We start from the raw sequence: 16,309 nt of genomic DNA, 5'->3' as shown, positions 1-16,309 counted from the left end.
AAAATAGAGAGCAACATATTAATCGGAGGTAGAAAAGACAATGTAAAAGGGGCAATATCGAAGGATTGAGTGTGTTCCAGATATGTTTTATTTCACAGCCTGAGTAGGACATCTATTGCGCTGGAAAAAAGCATGAGGAAAAGAACCACACAACCTGTGTAACGTGTATAAATACACTTGTCCATAAATTATGATACTTTCATGTTGTTTGATATAGAAAAGTTGATAAAAATGAAAACAGAAAATGGGACAAAAATGGTAAATCAACATAGTAAATGCATTTATGCTCTTTTCCCTTGTCTCTTCCCCTCTTCTGCCATGCAGGGGTTTCCTGACCTCCTGCGAGGCAGAGCTACAGGAGCTGTTAAGGCAGATCGACATCATGGTAACTCACAAGAAGTCAGAGTGGGAGTCTCAGACAAATGTGCTGGCCACACGCCTGGAACTGCGAGAGCAGGAGCTGTCTTCCTTTAGGGCGTCTATGGAGCAGAAGCACAAAGAGGTACATCACATTCATCAGCCTCTTTCTCCCCCTTTCCTTCTGCTGTTGACTTTGTGAGCTGCTACTTCTCGAAAATCGCTAGGATACTAGGACACCCATCTGCCCCCTGTACCCCTCCACCTCCTTTCTCTACATACCCTACCATCCTCACCCACTCCTCCCTATCAAGTGCCCCACAAACCACCCTGTATGAGATGGTTCCTAAACTTTGAGTTGACAACCCCATCTATGCTCCTAATGAACCCTTTGCTGCACAAACTGTCAAGGTTTTGAAACATGGTTTCTTCTCCACCCTTTCACTTTCCTTTTGATATTTCCCAGCATTTGAAACTTGTCACACACAACAAACCAGCCAGATATCATTTAGTCTCTCTGATTTCTCGTTTTGCAAATATCCTGAATGTTTAGTCTTCAGCTACATCACTCATTACCTGGGGCCTCACATACTTAAAGAGAAAGTTCGCTCAGAAATGTCATTGTCCCAATCGATCGGGCATGTCTTTTTAAGCATACTGTAATCGATCTTATAAAAATGTCCTATGCATCTCAAATTTTCCTCACATTTACACATGCGAAAACAACGGGTTGGGCGCTGCCATTTTGTGCTAATCTTATCTGTTGATGCATCGTCCTAAGTAAGTGCCCTTGCGGCAAGAATATAGATCGCCCGCCCCTCAAACTGACATAACTAAACGCTTATAACGCCAATGCACGTCTCGTGTCAGCGTCCACTGTACCCAAGCTATTGACGTGTCTCAATGGAAATACCAAGACGCCTTTTTCCTCGACAAAAAGTATAAACAAACCCTTTTTGATCACACAACATAGGAGTTTCTTTTCCTTCGAGTCAGTGTATTTCGTTTCGAGCCTCTGTGATTTGTTTCTGCTCTTCAGCATTCTTCCTAGCTAGACGCCCTGGGAACACTATCACAATCACTTACTCTGTCTGAACTGATTGAACTCAGTAGTTGGTTTTTTATTTAAACATTTCTTATATTATGTGCAAATGTCTTTGCCAAACCAGATTTAAATTGTACTTTTACAAGGCTTGTTTTTTACATGTGTGAATTGTTCATGTTTTTGCACTATGGGTTTTTGTAACATGCCAGTGTGTTCTCTTCTTCTTTAACAGTAGTTCTTGTACACAAACACATTCTTATTTTTCTGACTGTTGATTTTCTACTTATTCAAAAACCATACCAGTACGAGCCTAAATATTCAGAGGAGGAATTAATTGAAAGGGAAAGAAGCGGGAACGATGGGGAATCGGATGAGAGTCGTGATGATCAATCACTGCAGCCTGAACCCAGTCGCATGGAAGACGTTTCCACCTGGTGTACCTGCGATGGTTGCAAGGTTATACCAACCAATGTTGAGAACTGCTCCTGCTAATAAAAAACTGGATGCTTGTCTTACATAGCCGAAAGAAGACACACCTCTGCTATGCGTTACCAAGATGCATGACTTCAGGGCAGCCTGCCTCACAAGATCTGTGTTTTGCGGATGATGATGATGATGGTCCTTATGCACGAACTTCGAGCAACAGTTCGCCCTCGTACTCCCAAGTAATGAGTACGTTTACTGTAGATCTGATATATGTTTGAGAACTGAGTCGGCTAACATTTGATGTTGTTCTCCTACATCATTGTAACTTCCATCGATCTCTGACAAATGATTTTGTTCTGTAAATTGAATACATTTCTCTTACTGTTAGACCAGAGTATTCATCACGAAATTGAACGTCCAAACAAATCCATTTTTTTCACCTTGAACTTAAAAACAATATTGCCCTAGGTGCCAAACTGTCCTTGCTTCAATCGGCGTTCACATTTGTTATTTTTCGATACTTCATATCGCAAGTACTTTATCTTGAAAGCTACTTTTCTAAGGGTAAAATCCCATCCAATTTAGATGGCTTTTCAAACTAAATAAGTAGTTATCTGGTTAATTCTAGTAAAAGTAAATCTGTTCCTGTTTTATAGGTGGTGGTCTATCGTGCGTTTACATGGTGGATTAACGGACGGCTTGGATTCCACGTACGATGAGTAATTCTTGCCTGTGTCGTTCGAGCCATTTGCGCGCAATTCGCATGACAACAGACAGTACAAGGGATTTTTACAGACAGTACCGCAACCGCATCAATACAATTTGTAGTTTGTTTGTGCCATTTACATTACCAAAATAAATTTAAAAAAGAGTTAATATAAATAGTTGTTTACATTTTTCAGTAAGTCAACAAACACGTCCAACCGCCTAGGAGGTTCATGAAAGAAGTTTGGTGCTTTGCGCTCGCCTCAACGCACCGCCATCTCCCCCCCACACCCCCAGTATCGTTGGCAGTTCGCAGCAATGACCGTTCGCTTTCGAATGGGCTAGGTGGATGGGGGGACTCTCAAGGTGCAGAACACCCTGTACACCTCAAAGCGGTCTATTACACTGCGACCATTGTCCACATGGCCTCCCCAGACCCGGTGTCTCCAGACTGCCCTTTCAAGACCCTGTCCCTGCAATCAACATATGTATGTATCCCTTGAACATTGTTCCGGGCCATTTGCTCTCGCCTCACAGCTATCCATCCCCCCCAGTATCAATGGCAGTCCGCACCTATGACTGTGTGCTCCCGAAGGGGCTGGTGCATGGGGATGCTCAAGGTGCCGAACACCATTGAATGCACACCCCTAAATGTTTACACCAGAAAAAATACAACCCACTAGGGAAAAAAAAAGGCCAAGAGATTCTTGCAAGGATAACAATTGTACAAAAATAGGTTTGCCAGCAAATAACTCTGCTGCTCAGGAACATTCTGAGTAAAAAGGGTGCAAGCAAGAGCTTAAAAGGGGGCATAGCATCATTCATGTACTGTAAAAATCTGCACGGCTGGTTCGACCCTATGTGTGGTCGGCCTACTCCATAGGGGATGCCAGGCCATTGGCCCCAGCCCCGTCTGTCCGTCCGTCTGTCTTATATCACGTGGGACAGCTGGGCTCATCCTCTACAGGGGACCAAGGTCGAAAAAACAAACCCATTAAAAGAAGAGTGCTACTTTATCACTACACAGTGCACCTGGCAGGCGCGGAGACGAGCACAGGGGTGGGGGCTTTCTGGGTGACACTGATCCACAAACGCACACATTCCCTCATCCCGGGCGTGTCTCTCGGCTTCCACCCTCGCTTTTGAAATATAATATATCCCTTTCTGTACATCGCATTACAAATAATGCCATTGTAGTATAAAAGTGAGACAGCCATGTTCTTGGGTGTTTTATAGTGGATGGGTTTATGGTCTGTGGTCGACGAGCATCTTGTAATTTGGGGGTTTTAGGATTTGGCCATGGGCAGAGGCCATAACTCGTGGTTGGCTGGGTGGGGGTCAAAGGCCTGCTTTGGCCTGTTTGTGATAACACAGAAACCAAGGTGCCCAGCACTTTCTCGTAGCCTTTCAGGCCACATTCCTTCTTTAAAGCAACATATTGGCAACACTTTGAGAACAAAAGTGGGATTTCTGCTAAGGTTAGCAGCAGCGGTGGCCCCTCTCAACAGTTGGGCCTATTAAGATTCTCTTTTTGCTTATAGCCTATGTTTGACACGCAGAGTATTATTTGGCCGTGCAGGCCCTCTACTACAACCGTGGCTACAAAAATGGCGTCTAGCTCTATACGCGCCCTATTTATAAATTACATATAACATTATGATTGTGTAGTGATCCTTGGGGCACCCCCCCTGGCATGTCACAGGGCTTCCAATGGGATTCGCCTCACTCTAAAGTGCCTGGGGGGGGGGGTAGGATGGGGTAATTCACTTCCCAACACCATGTACACCTCAAAGGGGTTTACTGCACTGCAACCATTGTCCACATGGCCTCCCCAGACTCCTCTTTCAAGACCCCGTCCCTGCAATCTACATATATTTGTATTCTTGAACATTGTTCCGGGCCATTTGCGCTCACCTCCTAGCCCTCCATCCTCCTCCAGTATCAATGGCAGTTCGCACCTATGACTGTGCGCTCCCGAAGGGGCTGAGTGGATGGGGACGCTCAAGGTGTCGAACACCATGTACACCTCAAAGGGGTTTACTGCACTGCAACCATTGTCCACATGGCCTCCCCAGACCCGGTGTCTCCAGATTCCCCTTTCAAGACCCCGTCCCTGCAATCAACATATGTATTTATCCCTTGAACATTGTTCTGGCCCGTTTGCGCTTGCATCATGGCCATCCATACCCCTCCAGTATCAATGGCAGTTTGTACCTATGACTGTGTGCTGCCAAGGGGGCTGGGTGCATAGGTATGAGGAGGTTAAACATTGGCATCGAGGCTTGGTGGGTGTCAACGAACACGTCGCACATTCACATACACACCCACTTTTCTAAGCCTTTATAAACACCTTGATAGTTCACTAGGGAACATCTCTGCAATCCACAAGGTATATTGCCATCAATCTACTTGTTACCAGGTTTGGTCAGTCGGCTCATCTGTGCGTCCAAGTAAGGGTTGGTCAACTATTTTGTTCTGTAGTTTCATCGATCGCTGCTCAGAAATTTTGTATTGTTTTTTTATACCCAATGTACACTGTATTCTCATTTTAATTTATCTCGGGGTGCACGATTATCGAAAGTTTTATGTATTTTTATCTCTGGAATTAGCACATTTCATTGCAGAGCATTGGATCAGAATGTTATGTTTTGTAGTCCATGTTTTCAACTCATATTTTCTTTTTGTGGCTTCAAGTTTGTTAAATGGACTAGCAATATGTATTTGTGGTATAATTGTGCGTTCTGACGCTGTGATAATTGGGCAAGGTTACAGAGTTTACAAAAAAAGCTATGTGCTCATTGCTTTGCTCACAGTGATACTTTATTAGTTTTAATAATTACTTATATTTCTTTAACAGACCTTTCAAACATTTCAAGAATGCCTTCATGTATCGTTTTGCCCTACTGTGAGCCATGTCAACTACTAGCACAGTCCTGCATTTATTCCCACAGGATTTAGATTTAATAGGAAGGTGGCTTTCAAATTGCACATTTCCATTATCTGAGATTGAAAGCAGACCCAATGATGTCTCGCAAGACGTAGGGTGTAATTGATTCTGTGTCTTCAGCTTGCACTTCTCACACGATATATATAACGCATCCCACTATACTAAAAAGCGTTGCCCAAGGCGCCTTTGCAAATTACTTCCCAATGCAGTTGCAACAAAACTTCAGCACGCGCTGGCCCCGGTGAGTAGTGGACGAAGAATGTATGTAGGTTGGTATAGAGTGCTCTCTATGCATATGTATTCTAAATGATCTCTCAATCTAGTGTGGGAAAAAGGTGACATGACCGTTTTTGACTTTTTGGGGGGAATATTTGCATTGATGTTATATTACACTAGTTGCGCTTGCAAATCATAGCACTGTACTTTCAAAAAATGTCACTTTAGATTACTTTGTCTATCTCTACTTTCGCTTAATTTTGTAAAAAAAATGTTGGTTAACATGTTTAGCTTTACGTAGAGCTCACTGATTGAAGTACAGACCTTCACCAATAAGGAAACTAGACTCGTCGATGATCCCAATGATGAGGCCAAGCCACATGCACGTAGTAATGTTTTTGAGTGTTGAATGTGGTCAAATGTATAATACTGTATACCTTTTCAATTGACTATTTTCTGATTATATGCATAATATAAAGGAGCAAGATTCATCATCTATCACTATTCAGGAGTCAGGGGCAATATCACTCACCTATCAAGTCATTATTTTTATACTTATTCTTTCTATGCGACTGAACAATACATGCATGTGGTCTACTTTGAATTGAAACATATTGAAGCTTATTATGTATATTAGTTATTGACAAGAAGTGTCTTGTAAGAGTGTTTCTCAATATGGACCATAGTCTGCATCTGATGGTTTCTTTTTTATTTTGCTTTTACATCCCTATTAAAACCATTATGTTATAGGGGGATTCTGGAACCTCTGTGACAATCCCTTCCTCATTTAAACCCGGTCTGGAGTATGAGTTTTTAAGTATTTTTTTGCTGATATTAGGTTTTTTTAGTTTTTATTTTGTATCTTCTGTATGTGTGCTATAAATTGAGCATGTTTTTATTTTAATCTGTTAGAGGCCCAGGAGGAAGAGGAGCATAAAGACTCGGACAACAACAGAAACTAATGAGGTCGCTTGCCAAACAGATGTCTTTTTGGAGCAAATACCTTTTGAGGCACAGCATGGTCCAGTCAAGGTTCAGAGTCCTGATGCAGATGTCCATTGGCCAGAACATGAATTTAATGTCACCAGCGAGCCATGGAACGTAACTACAGATCATTGCTACACTGCAAAACGTTGCCTAGATGAAACTGAAGACACAGAAGATATATTGGAAATGTTTGCAGACCCAATGAACCATCTTCACCCTATAAAAAATGTTCAATGACGAAACATTAAATGATCCGGTTTCTCCAATTCATGCGGAAATATCACAGCCCGAAATAACCGAAGCAACTTTGCAATTCATTGACGAATCTGCTCATGATCTCGTCTTCAGTATTCCCACTTCGGGGGATATTTCCAACACCATCGAATCGCAAACCACAGTTCTGCAGGATGATTGGCTTTTAAAGGAGCAAAAATACATTGTATTCGACTGCCGTTTGCTAGAGAGTATACAAATGATTAAATGGGATCATAAATTGCATAGGAGGATATATGGGAAACCATTGGTGAATGTTACTTGTGCAGTCAAAGGCACCAACCTGAAAATTCATGCCAGCTGTATCCACCAACATAACACATTTTCATGGTCCGCACAACCTGTGCTTGAAAAGGTGCCTGCTGGAAATTTACTTTGTTCATCTGCTTTGATGTTCAGTGGATCACCAGTCAGTAAAATGTCAAGTTTCTGTCAATTTGTGTGACTTGAGTTCCTTGCTAAAACACAGTACTATAAATATCAGAAGGATTTCTTGTTCCGCGCTATTAGCTATGCCTGGGAACTCGAACAGATATCAATTGACAGTACACTCACTGGCAAAAGGGTCATGCTTGCTGGTGACGGACAGTGTGATAGTCCTGGATTTTCCGCAAAATACTGCACTTGCCACTTTCAAGACATGGAAAGTAAAAAATAGTGAGTTTGGTCATTGTGCGTTTGTCTGAATGTACATAGTCTGTTGCCATGGAGAAGCAGTCATTAAATCTATCTTCTGGAATCCAAGGGGATGCAAATAGGCCTGATAGCCACTGACAGGCATGTTGGAGTAGCAGAGGCCATACGAGAGCAGTTCCCACACATACAGCATCAATTTGATGTATGGCACATTGCAAAATCAATTTCGAAAAGAATTACAGCTGCCGGTTAAAAAAAGGGTTCAGAAAACATTATAAAGTGGTCTCAGTCTATCAGCAACCATCTTTGGTGGAGCTCAAAAACTTGTAATGGATCTGTAGAAATTCTACTTGAAAAGTGGCGTTCGTTGATGCACCACTGTTCCAACATACACTCAGGGAAAGAAAACTAACATTTCCATGAATGTGGACATAGACCTTTTGACTAAGGAGCAGAAGTGTAAAGTGGTTGGTGTTAGGTTCCCCTCCTCACGCAGTAATGGAGAAAATTGTGTATGACAAAACGCTTTCAATAGACCTGAAGGGATTCACCGAATTCTGCAACACTCAAGATTAAGAGGTGTTCCATAATATGTGCCTAAAGTACAGGTCAAAAAGGTTGCATTTCTGCATTGATGGTATGGTGGCCACAACAAGACTGGCTGTACTTGCGCACAACGAGAACGTTGGGCGGGAGCAAGCAAAAACTGCAGGAACTTTCAGGATGCTTTGTTACCACATCACGTTTACAAAATGAAGCAAACAGTGGGTGGCCAAGCTAATATTACAAAAAATTGACGTGAAGGATCTGACATTGAATGTGCTGGTGGACCCAGATTTTGTTTCTATGGCCCGGACTATGCCACAGAACATTGCAAAAGAGACTTGTTCTGCAAAACTTGAACTTGAGTGGTTGACTTCTAGATTTAAATAATTTGTAGCTGTCTTCACACATTTTGTACAAGTAAGTTTCAATATGTTACCCAATGTTCGGACACTGTAGCGATTAAAAAAAAAAATAATGTAATGGTATAACACTTAAAATGTTAATGTTAAAAAATGTATTTTTATTTATTTTCGGTGATGTAATTATGTTAAATATGCATAAATGGTTTCATTTTACCTTTCCTTTCTATATATTACTTTCCCTCTGTCATTGTATATATATTAAAACCTAAAATGTCAATGTGATTATTTGAAGCATGTGCCTTTATTTCAAAATAATGGGAACGTTTTTGGGGATTGACATGCTTGAGACCAACGTCAATGTTGCTTCCAGGCAGACTGTCAAAGACATCCTCTTTGCCGCTCCCTCTCCAGACATATGGACTACCCACATGGTCTTTGTCCTCTGCCATTTCTTTTCGTCACCCATTAATAGTAGCACCAGATGGGAAGTACTCTTGTCTATCAGAATGGGCCCCTCTGCTTGACCCTCACCACCTGCAATCCATGCAATTACTGGCACTTGTGCTCATGGCCTCCCCTTAGCAGTTGCCTAGCCCCCGTTACCGGCTCTCCCTCCCCCCTGCAACACCCTCTCACCCTTTCCATCTGCATGCTCTCCTCTTTACCCTGCATTTCCCTTACCACATTAGCACTCCACATTTAGCCAACCAGCACTGACACCTCTTCCTCGTGCTTCCACTTGCACTATCCAAATTTCAAGTGAACTAGTAGGTAGGACCGCTAGTGTTCTATTTATTCCTTTGTGGCAAACCGCCCTGCACCCTCGTGTCAGTCTTGTGGCGCTTTGAAAGACCATTGGTTGTATAGGCGCATTGCAAACATCCCAAAAAATAAATTTAAATAAGTAACATTCAAACAAGGATTGATGGAACAATAACCATTAGTTGTGTGGTAGATATTAATCAAGCAGTCTTACCTAGCATAAGTAGTAGGGGCGCTAATGTTTGTCCGTATTAGCCCAACTGCATTAGTCCACAAAGCTTGTTGACCATTTGCCTGCAACTCATTACCCGCCATTGCTCTGGTTTGGTTCACATGTACATGGTAGATCACATTTATTTTCCCATTCATGTTACGCGATACACGAGAAGAAGTTGTGCTTGTCCACTTGATGGTAATTGTATCTATGGGGACCACCCCCAAACAGGTAAGCTAAAGACACTCAGTGCACTTGGCAATTATTGTACAGACATATGGCCCATTGTTCTAAACTTTGATGCATAGTTCCAGTCATGGACGCATAGGTAACCACGTGGAATGTCATCCGTGCATATGGTGATGCTGAGGGAATAAGTATGACCAATATACGTTTTTATTTTATCTGCACGAAGTAGAGGTTCGTTCCTCCTAGAGTAAATGTTTTCGGAAAGGGCCATGGAAAGTGGTGAAAAGGATGGCATCCCAGGTGCGCTATTCAGATTGTAATCTAACAAAGGCCTATGTTCCTAATTGCCTCATCGGGACACCTGTGCATTTTTTTCCTCCTACCCTGTACCCACTCGCTTTGGGCCCTCTACCCCAACCATCTGGTGAGGCACAAAAACTCTGGGTCGTCTTCGACTCTGCTCTCTCCCTCACCCCACACATCATGGACCCTACCAAGAAGTCCCACTTCCAGCTCCACCTCCACACAGGCATTCTTCCTTTTCTCACCTTGCCCCAGAGGCTCCATGTCTCTGGAGCTCTAGTTCCCTCCAGGCTGGACTACTACAACAGCTTCTTTCTCAATCTCCCTCTTTCCTCCATTTATCCCCTCGAGCTAATGAAGAATATGGCTTCAAGACTTATCCTTGCCCTCAAACCCAGGTACTGCATCTGTCCAGCCCTAAAATATCTGCACTGCCTCCCGGTGCCTGCAAGGATCGAATTCAAGATCCTCATCATCATCCACAAGGCCCTCTTTCGCACCATCCCTCTTTCATTTCATCGCTAATCACCCCACTGCCGCTGTGACCGGTGGCCTGATCATCATGAATCTCACGATCCCAGGACCATGTCCTCTGTCAATACCAGCACCCGTCCACCCCTCTTCACTGCCCTGCGGTCCCCTGCATGATGGCTCACATGCCACCCCTGAGATCCGCCTGTGGTAGCATTAAGCCTGAGGTTCTCCTCCTTGGCTCTCCTTAGCACTTCCTTCCCGGGGCTTCCTGCAGCTCTTGTCCACCCTATGCTCCTCCGTCCATCCCATTCACCAGCACCTCTCCACAATGCACTTGCATGGGCAAATGCCAAAAGGCCTAGTAGGACCACAGCAGTATATTACTGTTTTGCCATTGTTATTATTTCCCATGTTCTGTTCCCGTCGAGCATTGTGGTGCTTTGAAACACAATTCTGTTGTGTAAAGTGCTCAATAAAATGGAAAACTAGATAAATACACCACATTGAATTCCCGGCTAGCAGAAATGGTCACTTTATGTGCTACAAAAGGCTAGAGAAGCAATAGGTATGAGTACACAGTGTTTTAAAGTCTCACCCTGTGGTGAGTTGACACAAGAATAAACGCACGGGAGACATATCTAGTGTGAGCACGCAATCTCACCCAGTATCGCCTGATTGTACACAGGGCTGCTTCAGTTTCGCAAGTGAGCATGAACGGACATGCAGGAATTATAGTAAGTGGCGTACAATATATGCCAGAAATGTAGGTAGTGAACAAACAAATCAAGGGTGGAACAATGACTTAGTAATTAAGCTTTTAGGAGACTAGGCGCAGGGGTATGCTTTAGCCATGAGAGTGCTGGATGAGCGAGAAGGGGTTATGGATCTCCTATTCTTACAGCGCAGAGATAGCCCTAGATGTAACAGAAATGCATACTTTTCTGTTGTGTTTTCACTCCCCTGTTGAGGCACATATTGTAAATTGCTGTTATTAACTATCCTTCGTTTTCTAAACCATCTGTCAGAAGCAAGGTTTTATGCTGTATCTTTTTTTGTGGCATTGTTTCTCCAAAACGTAACCTACGCCTCGCTAGCTTAGATTACTGAATACAAGCTGGCATTGTTATTTGTCCTTGAATTAAATGAACTAACAGTTTGAAGGCCACAATGTTTTGAATAGCCACAAAGAATTGATAACATTGACTATATTGAAAGTGGACATGCAAAACTTCAGTTTCTATTTCTGGGATATGTTCGGAGCGGTTGTCCTGCTTGACATCGAGAGAATGGAACCTCCTGAAATTATGTAAGCGCAACTTTACATATTATTTGGGCGATTGACAATGGCATTTGTGTTATGCGCTTGCTGGCTGTGACGGACAAATGTACTTTTTGATGAAAAGTGTGCACATCGTACGTTATGTTATGTAGAAGAATATTTATGCTGTGCGGTATAACCGCCCAAGTGTTCCACTTGCGGTTTGTTGTGCCTTTCGCAATCATATATTCTGTGCCGAGTTGTGGGTTGTTAGGTGACCTGTATTGTGTTGATGACTCCCAACACCTGCACCCACAACCTGTGTTCAGGCTAATGGTGTCTACACAGCTTTGTCCCGTGGCATATCCCGTTATGCAGGCATCGCATCCCTCAGAACTGTTCAGGTGAGGGGCAGAACCTGTGCCCTTGGGCAACCTGGGCCCCCGGGGTTATCTGTTCGCTCGCTACTCTTTCCACTTTAATTATAATGCCCTCTGTGGTTCAACCTAAGATGTTCCTATCTCTCATTAGTTTCAGGTAGGGGCCACTACGGGAAACTGGTGCACCTGGGTCTCTCTCCCCTTCGGTGGTCTGACTACTTCCGTGCACTTCCTTGTACGTCGTTGGGGGACCTACTCACCCGTCTTGACATATGTGTTCATTCCGTGTGGTGTGGGTGTTGCTTATTTGTTTTTATCCGGTACTAAATTATAACGTAACTTGTTAGCTAGCATATTTTAATGTGTATATATTCGATTTTCAAACGGCTACTGAAATATATTCTTTTATTCTGTCATTTACATAGCTATATTCTACCGTTCTGCGCATGCCATAATTTCCAGCTCGTGTCTGATGGCTTCTTCAATCAACATTGGACGATAATAATCAACAGCGCTTCTGTCATTAACATTATGTGAGACCATCGCCATGGACCATTTTGCCCTTTAGTGGTTGCAGCAATAAGGAGCAACCTGTCAGCATTTATGATGTGAAAACGAGCTGATGTGAAGGCATTGCATTTGAAAGTGAAAGTACTCCTTATCTTCTGAATAATGGAACACATGTGAGTTCTGTGAGAAACCTGAAGGTGTCTCCCTACCTAGTCCCCAGGGATCTGTCATCCAGGTGGCCAGGACACGGCCATCGCTATTGGATCCAGTTCCTGGGGGTGGACCAATGAGGATCACCTGGATGGGGGGGTCCTCGGGAGTGGGGACACCGACGGGTGATACACGGATACCCCCCTTCTTCCAACACATTTTCCCCATCCTACCACGTAGGACATCCAAACCACTGCCCCCCCTACTTTTCCAACAGTTTATCATGATACAAAAGACAACAGATGAACGCCAGAGCTGTTTACCTGACTTGTCCCAATACACGGGTCAGCCAAAGTCAAGCAATTGATCAGAATCGCACACCTGGTGGCCCGTTCCCTTCCGCACAGGGATAAGAGGTGGAGCCAGAGAGCACAGTACGAGCAAGGCGAGAAAGATGAGCACGGTAGACCGTACGTCGAGATGGCTAATCAGGCGAGGCAGTTCAAGATCTGTCATCTCCAGGCTGGACTACTGCAACAGCCTCTTTATAAATCTGCCTGCTTCTACTCTCTGCCCTTTGCAACACATCCAGCGAGACTTGTCCTTGGCCTCAAGCCCTGGGATCGTATCTCTCCAGCCCTGAAATCTCTTCATTGGCTCCCAGTGGCTGCAAAGATTACATTAGAGACCCTTTGCATTATCCACAAGGCTTTCTGAAGCCTGGGTCCAAAATAACTTCAACTTTCCCTCTGTAAATACCTTCCTACTCAAGCTCTTTGCTCCTCCAACTACCTCAGGGTCAGTCTCTACTCCAAGCAACTAGTTGGTGGTAGATCTCTTTCCTCGGCAGGGACCTCCCTCTGCAACAGCCTCCCTGCCACTCTGAAACTTGAGATCAACCATCCCCAGTTCCGGAAGCACCTCAAGACCTTCCTCTTTCCTTCTTCCTTTGCTCTCCTTCTCCCCTGCTGATCTGTTCTGCCTCGGCACAGTGCATCTGGTTACCCACTGATTTCTGGCCCAGCTCGATGCCCACCCAGCCAATCACACACACTGCCCCTGGCAAGCTTTGCACTTGGGTCTGTATCTGTTACCGTACAGTCCCCTTACCTGTACTTACCAGAGACCCCCGTCTGCGCTCATAACAAGCACTTGCCACCTTGCTGGCTGCACTACCCTTTGTGCTGTTGTATCCCTTGCTCAGCACTTTGCATTTCTCCCCTCTCCCTCACACTTTTCCCACTTCCCTCTCCCCTGCACTTAAGCGTTCTCAATATCACTGGGCCTAGTAAGATTGTTTGTTTTGACCGCCCTTGTTCCCCTCCCTTCTCGTGCTCTGAAACACTTGTGTATGAGCGCAATACAAATAAAATATATCATATCAAGAGAAAGTGAAAGGTGGCAGGAATCGAGAGGCTGGCGAGGGGAGAAGTGACCTTGCCCTTTTCGTCCCAGACGCGCGGATCCTTCGTGGAAGAGAGCCTAAGATTGCGAACAATAGCACAAGTGTCTTGCAGCAGATGCCAACGGTACATGGGGCAAGCCTGCGCCGATAAGCAGGAGCGAGGAAAGCGCCCGCGACGATGGTACCGGCCTTGACTCCAGTAAACCCAAAAGCCCTGCACTTCAGAATCCCGTCATATGAGAAAGCGAGGGAAGTGAATCCCGCAAATACAAGTGAATGTGAAGTTGGTAAACAATTGAGAGAAGGGTCCATTTGGTTAATGGAACTTCTTCTATTTTATTGTTTTGAAGGCATCAGATCCTTGAAGGCAAGAGACTTTCAAGCGAAAATGAGACTTGGCCATCGACGGCCCTGATAGCTGAAAGCTGAACTGTTGTCTCATGCTGGAGAAGGCTAAGACCGAACTGTGCTCCAAGATCCCACCTTACCTTGTGCTCAAAACATGGGGAAGGGAGACCCAGGCTACTGCATCCTGACATATTATATGAGAGCACTTCTTTCTTTCCTTGAGAACTATCCCACACCCTTTTTGTATTAGTTGTAAGGTTTGGCAATAGGTTTCTTAGTATAGGCCCTTTTATTTGACACGCCACTAGAACTGCTTTATTTTTCAATTGATGGTCTGCGCTTGCACTCATCTTAGATTTAGGTTTAGACTAGGCGTTTTTCTAACCTGCATACAAAATCCATTGTTCAATAAACACCCTTGAACTGTGATCACTTGTCTGTTTTACTTGTTGCCACCATGAGTTCCTCAAAGTTCGAAAAAGTAGTCGGCGATGGAACCGAAGGACAAAGGGAAGGGAGAAGAAATTAAACGCATGGATTAATTGATATGATATGATATTTGATTTATGTTGCGCTAGCACACAAGTGTTTCAGAGCGCGACAAGGCAAGGGAGGGGAACAGAGGAGAACAAAAACAAAGATCTCACTAGGCACAGTGAGAACGCGCAATGGAAAGGGGAAAAGTGCATGGAAGGGGGAGAAGTGGAAAGTGCGGATCAGGAGAAACAGATTAATAATAATAAATAATCAAGGCAATAAACAATGGTAGTGCAAGTGGCAAGTGTTTCAAAAAAGGTAGTAGGTGCTCTTCTCCAGAAAGAACATGGCATGATAACCTCTGAGATGAGAGTTTGCAAGTGCTGTGTTTGAGGCAGCAGACAGAGTATATGTGATCAGTGCAGAAAGAAAAGAAAGGGGGTGGGGCCTGTATGGGTACAGATACAGAACCAAGTGCAAGAGGTGGTCCGGAGGCAGTGCAGGAGGGTGGCAAGGTGAGCAGGTACCTGGGCCCAGAGGACAGAGGGTGGTTAGGTGCACAGTGCCGAGAGAGGAACAGATCAGCAGGGGGGGGGGCAAAGACGGAAGCAAAGAGGAAGGTCTTGAGGTGCTTCCGGAACCGGAGATGGTTCTCCGCAAGTTTCACAGGAGCAGGGAGGCTGTCCCAAAGGAAGGCACCAGCCGAAGATCGAGATCTACCCCCAACTCGTTTCTTTGAAAGACGACTGACCCTGAGGGAGTTAGAGGTAGAGGACCAAAGAGCTCGAGAGGGGAGGTATTTACGGAGGGATAGTTGAAGGTATTTTGGACCCAGGCCCCAGAAAGCCTTGTGGACAATGCAGAGGGTTTTGAAAGCCCGATCGCTGAACGCAATTAGTGTTTCATGAGTAACGTATATAAAACATTTGAAGCATGCTATGTACGCTAGCTATAACTTCTATTGGCTAAATATATAAATATCTTCATGGACATGATCTATTTTGAGCGTTATGTGAAAAATAAAGGTACTTGTAACTTTGCAGTCTATTGTTTTCTTCAGAATAAATGTTTTCTTTTCATATTTGTGAGAAGATAGAAAAGGTTTGCGCTGTGAGAGGATGTGTGTGTTTATCTTCCAGGTTCTGGGTTGGGTAACGTTACGCGTTGGGCTACGCTGGCCACGCACGTCATAAAAAACGGTGGAGCATATCGTTTGGGCAAGTGATGTCAGTTTGAGTGGCGGGCGATCTATATTCTTGCCGCGAGGGCACTTGAACTTAGGGCAATGTATCAACGAATAAGATTAGCACAAATGGCAGCGCCCAACCCGTTGTTTTCG

At 44.2% G+C, this 16,309-nt stretch overlaps 1 protein-coding gene across 1 annotated transcript in view; it reads left to right on the top strand.

Annotated features, from left to right (window-relative positions):
• Positions 1-16,309, top strand: part of CEP63 (centrosomal protein 63) — a 1,157,239-nt gene that overhangs the window by 108,071 nt on the left and 1,032,859 nt on the right. Inside the window, exon 3 of the mRNA XM_069618054.1 lies at positions 325-502. Within this exon, the coding sequence (XP_069474155.1) occupies positions 325-502 (178 nt within the window). The remainder of the gene's footprint in view (positions 1-324; positions 503-16,309) is intronic.

This window comes from Ambystoma mexicanum, chromosome 10, assembly GCF_040938575.1.
Source record: "Ambystoma mexicanum isolate Mex_15411 chromosome 10, UKY_AmexF1_1, whole genome shotgun sequence".
In the NCBI taxonomy this organism is placed as follows: domain Eukaryota; kingdom Metazoa; phylum Chordata; class Amphibia; order Caudata; family Ambystomatidae; genus Ambystoma; species Ambystoma mexicanum.
This window is presented reverse-complemented; position numbering and strand designations above follow the sequence as displayed.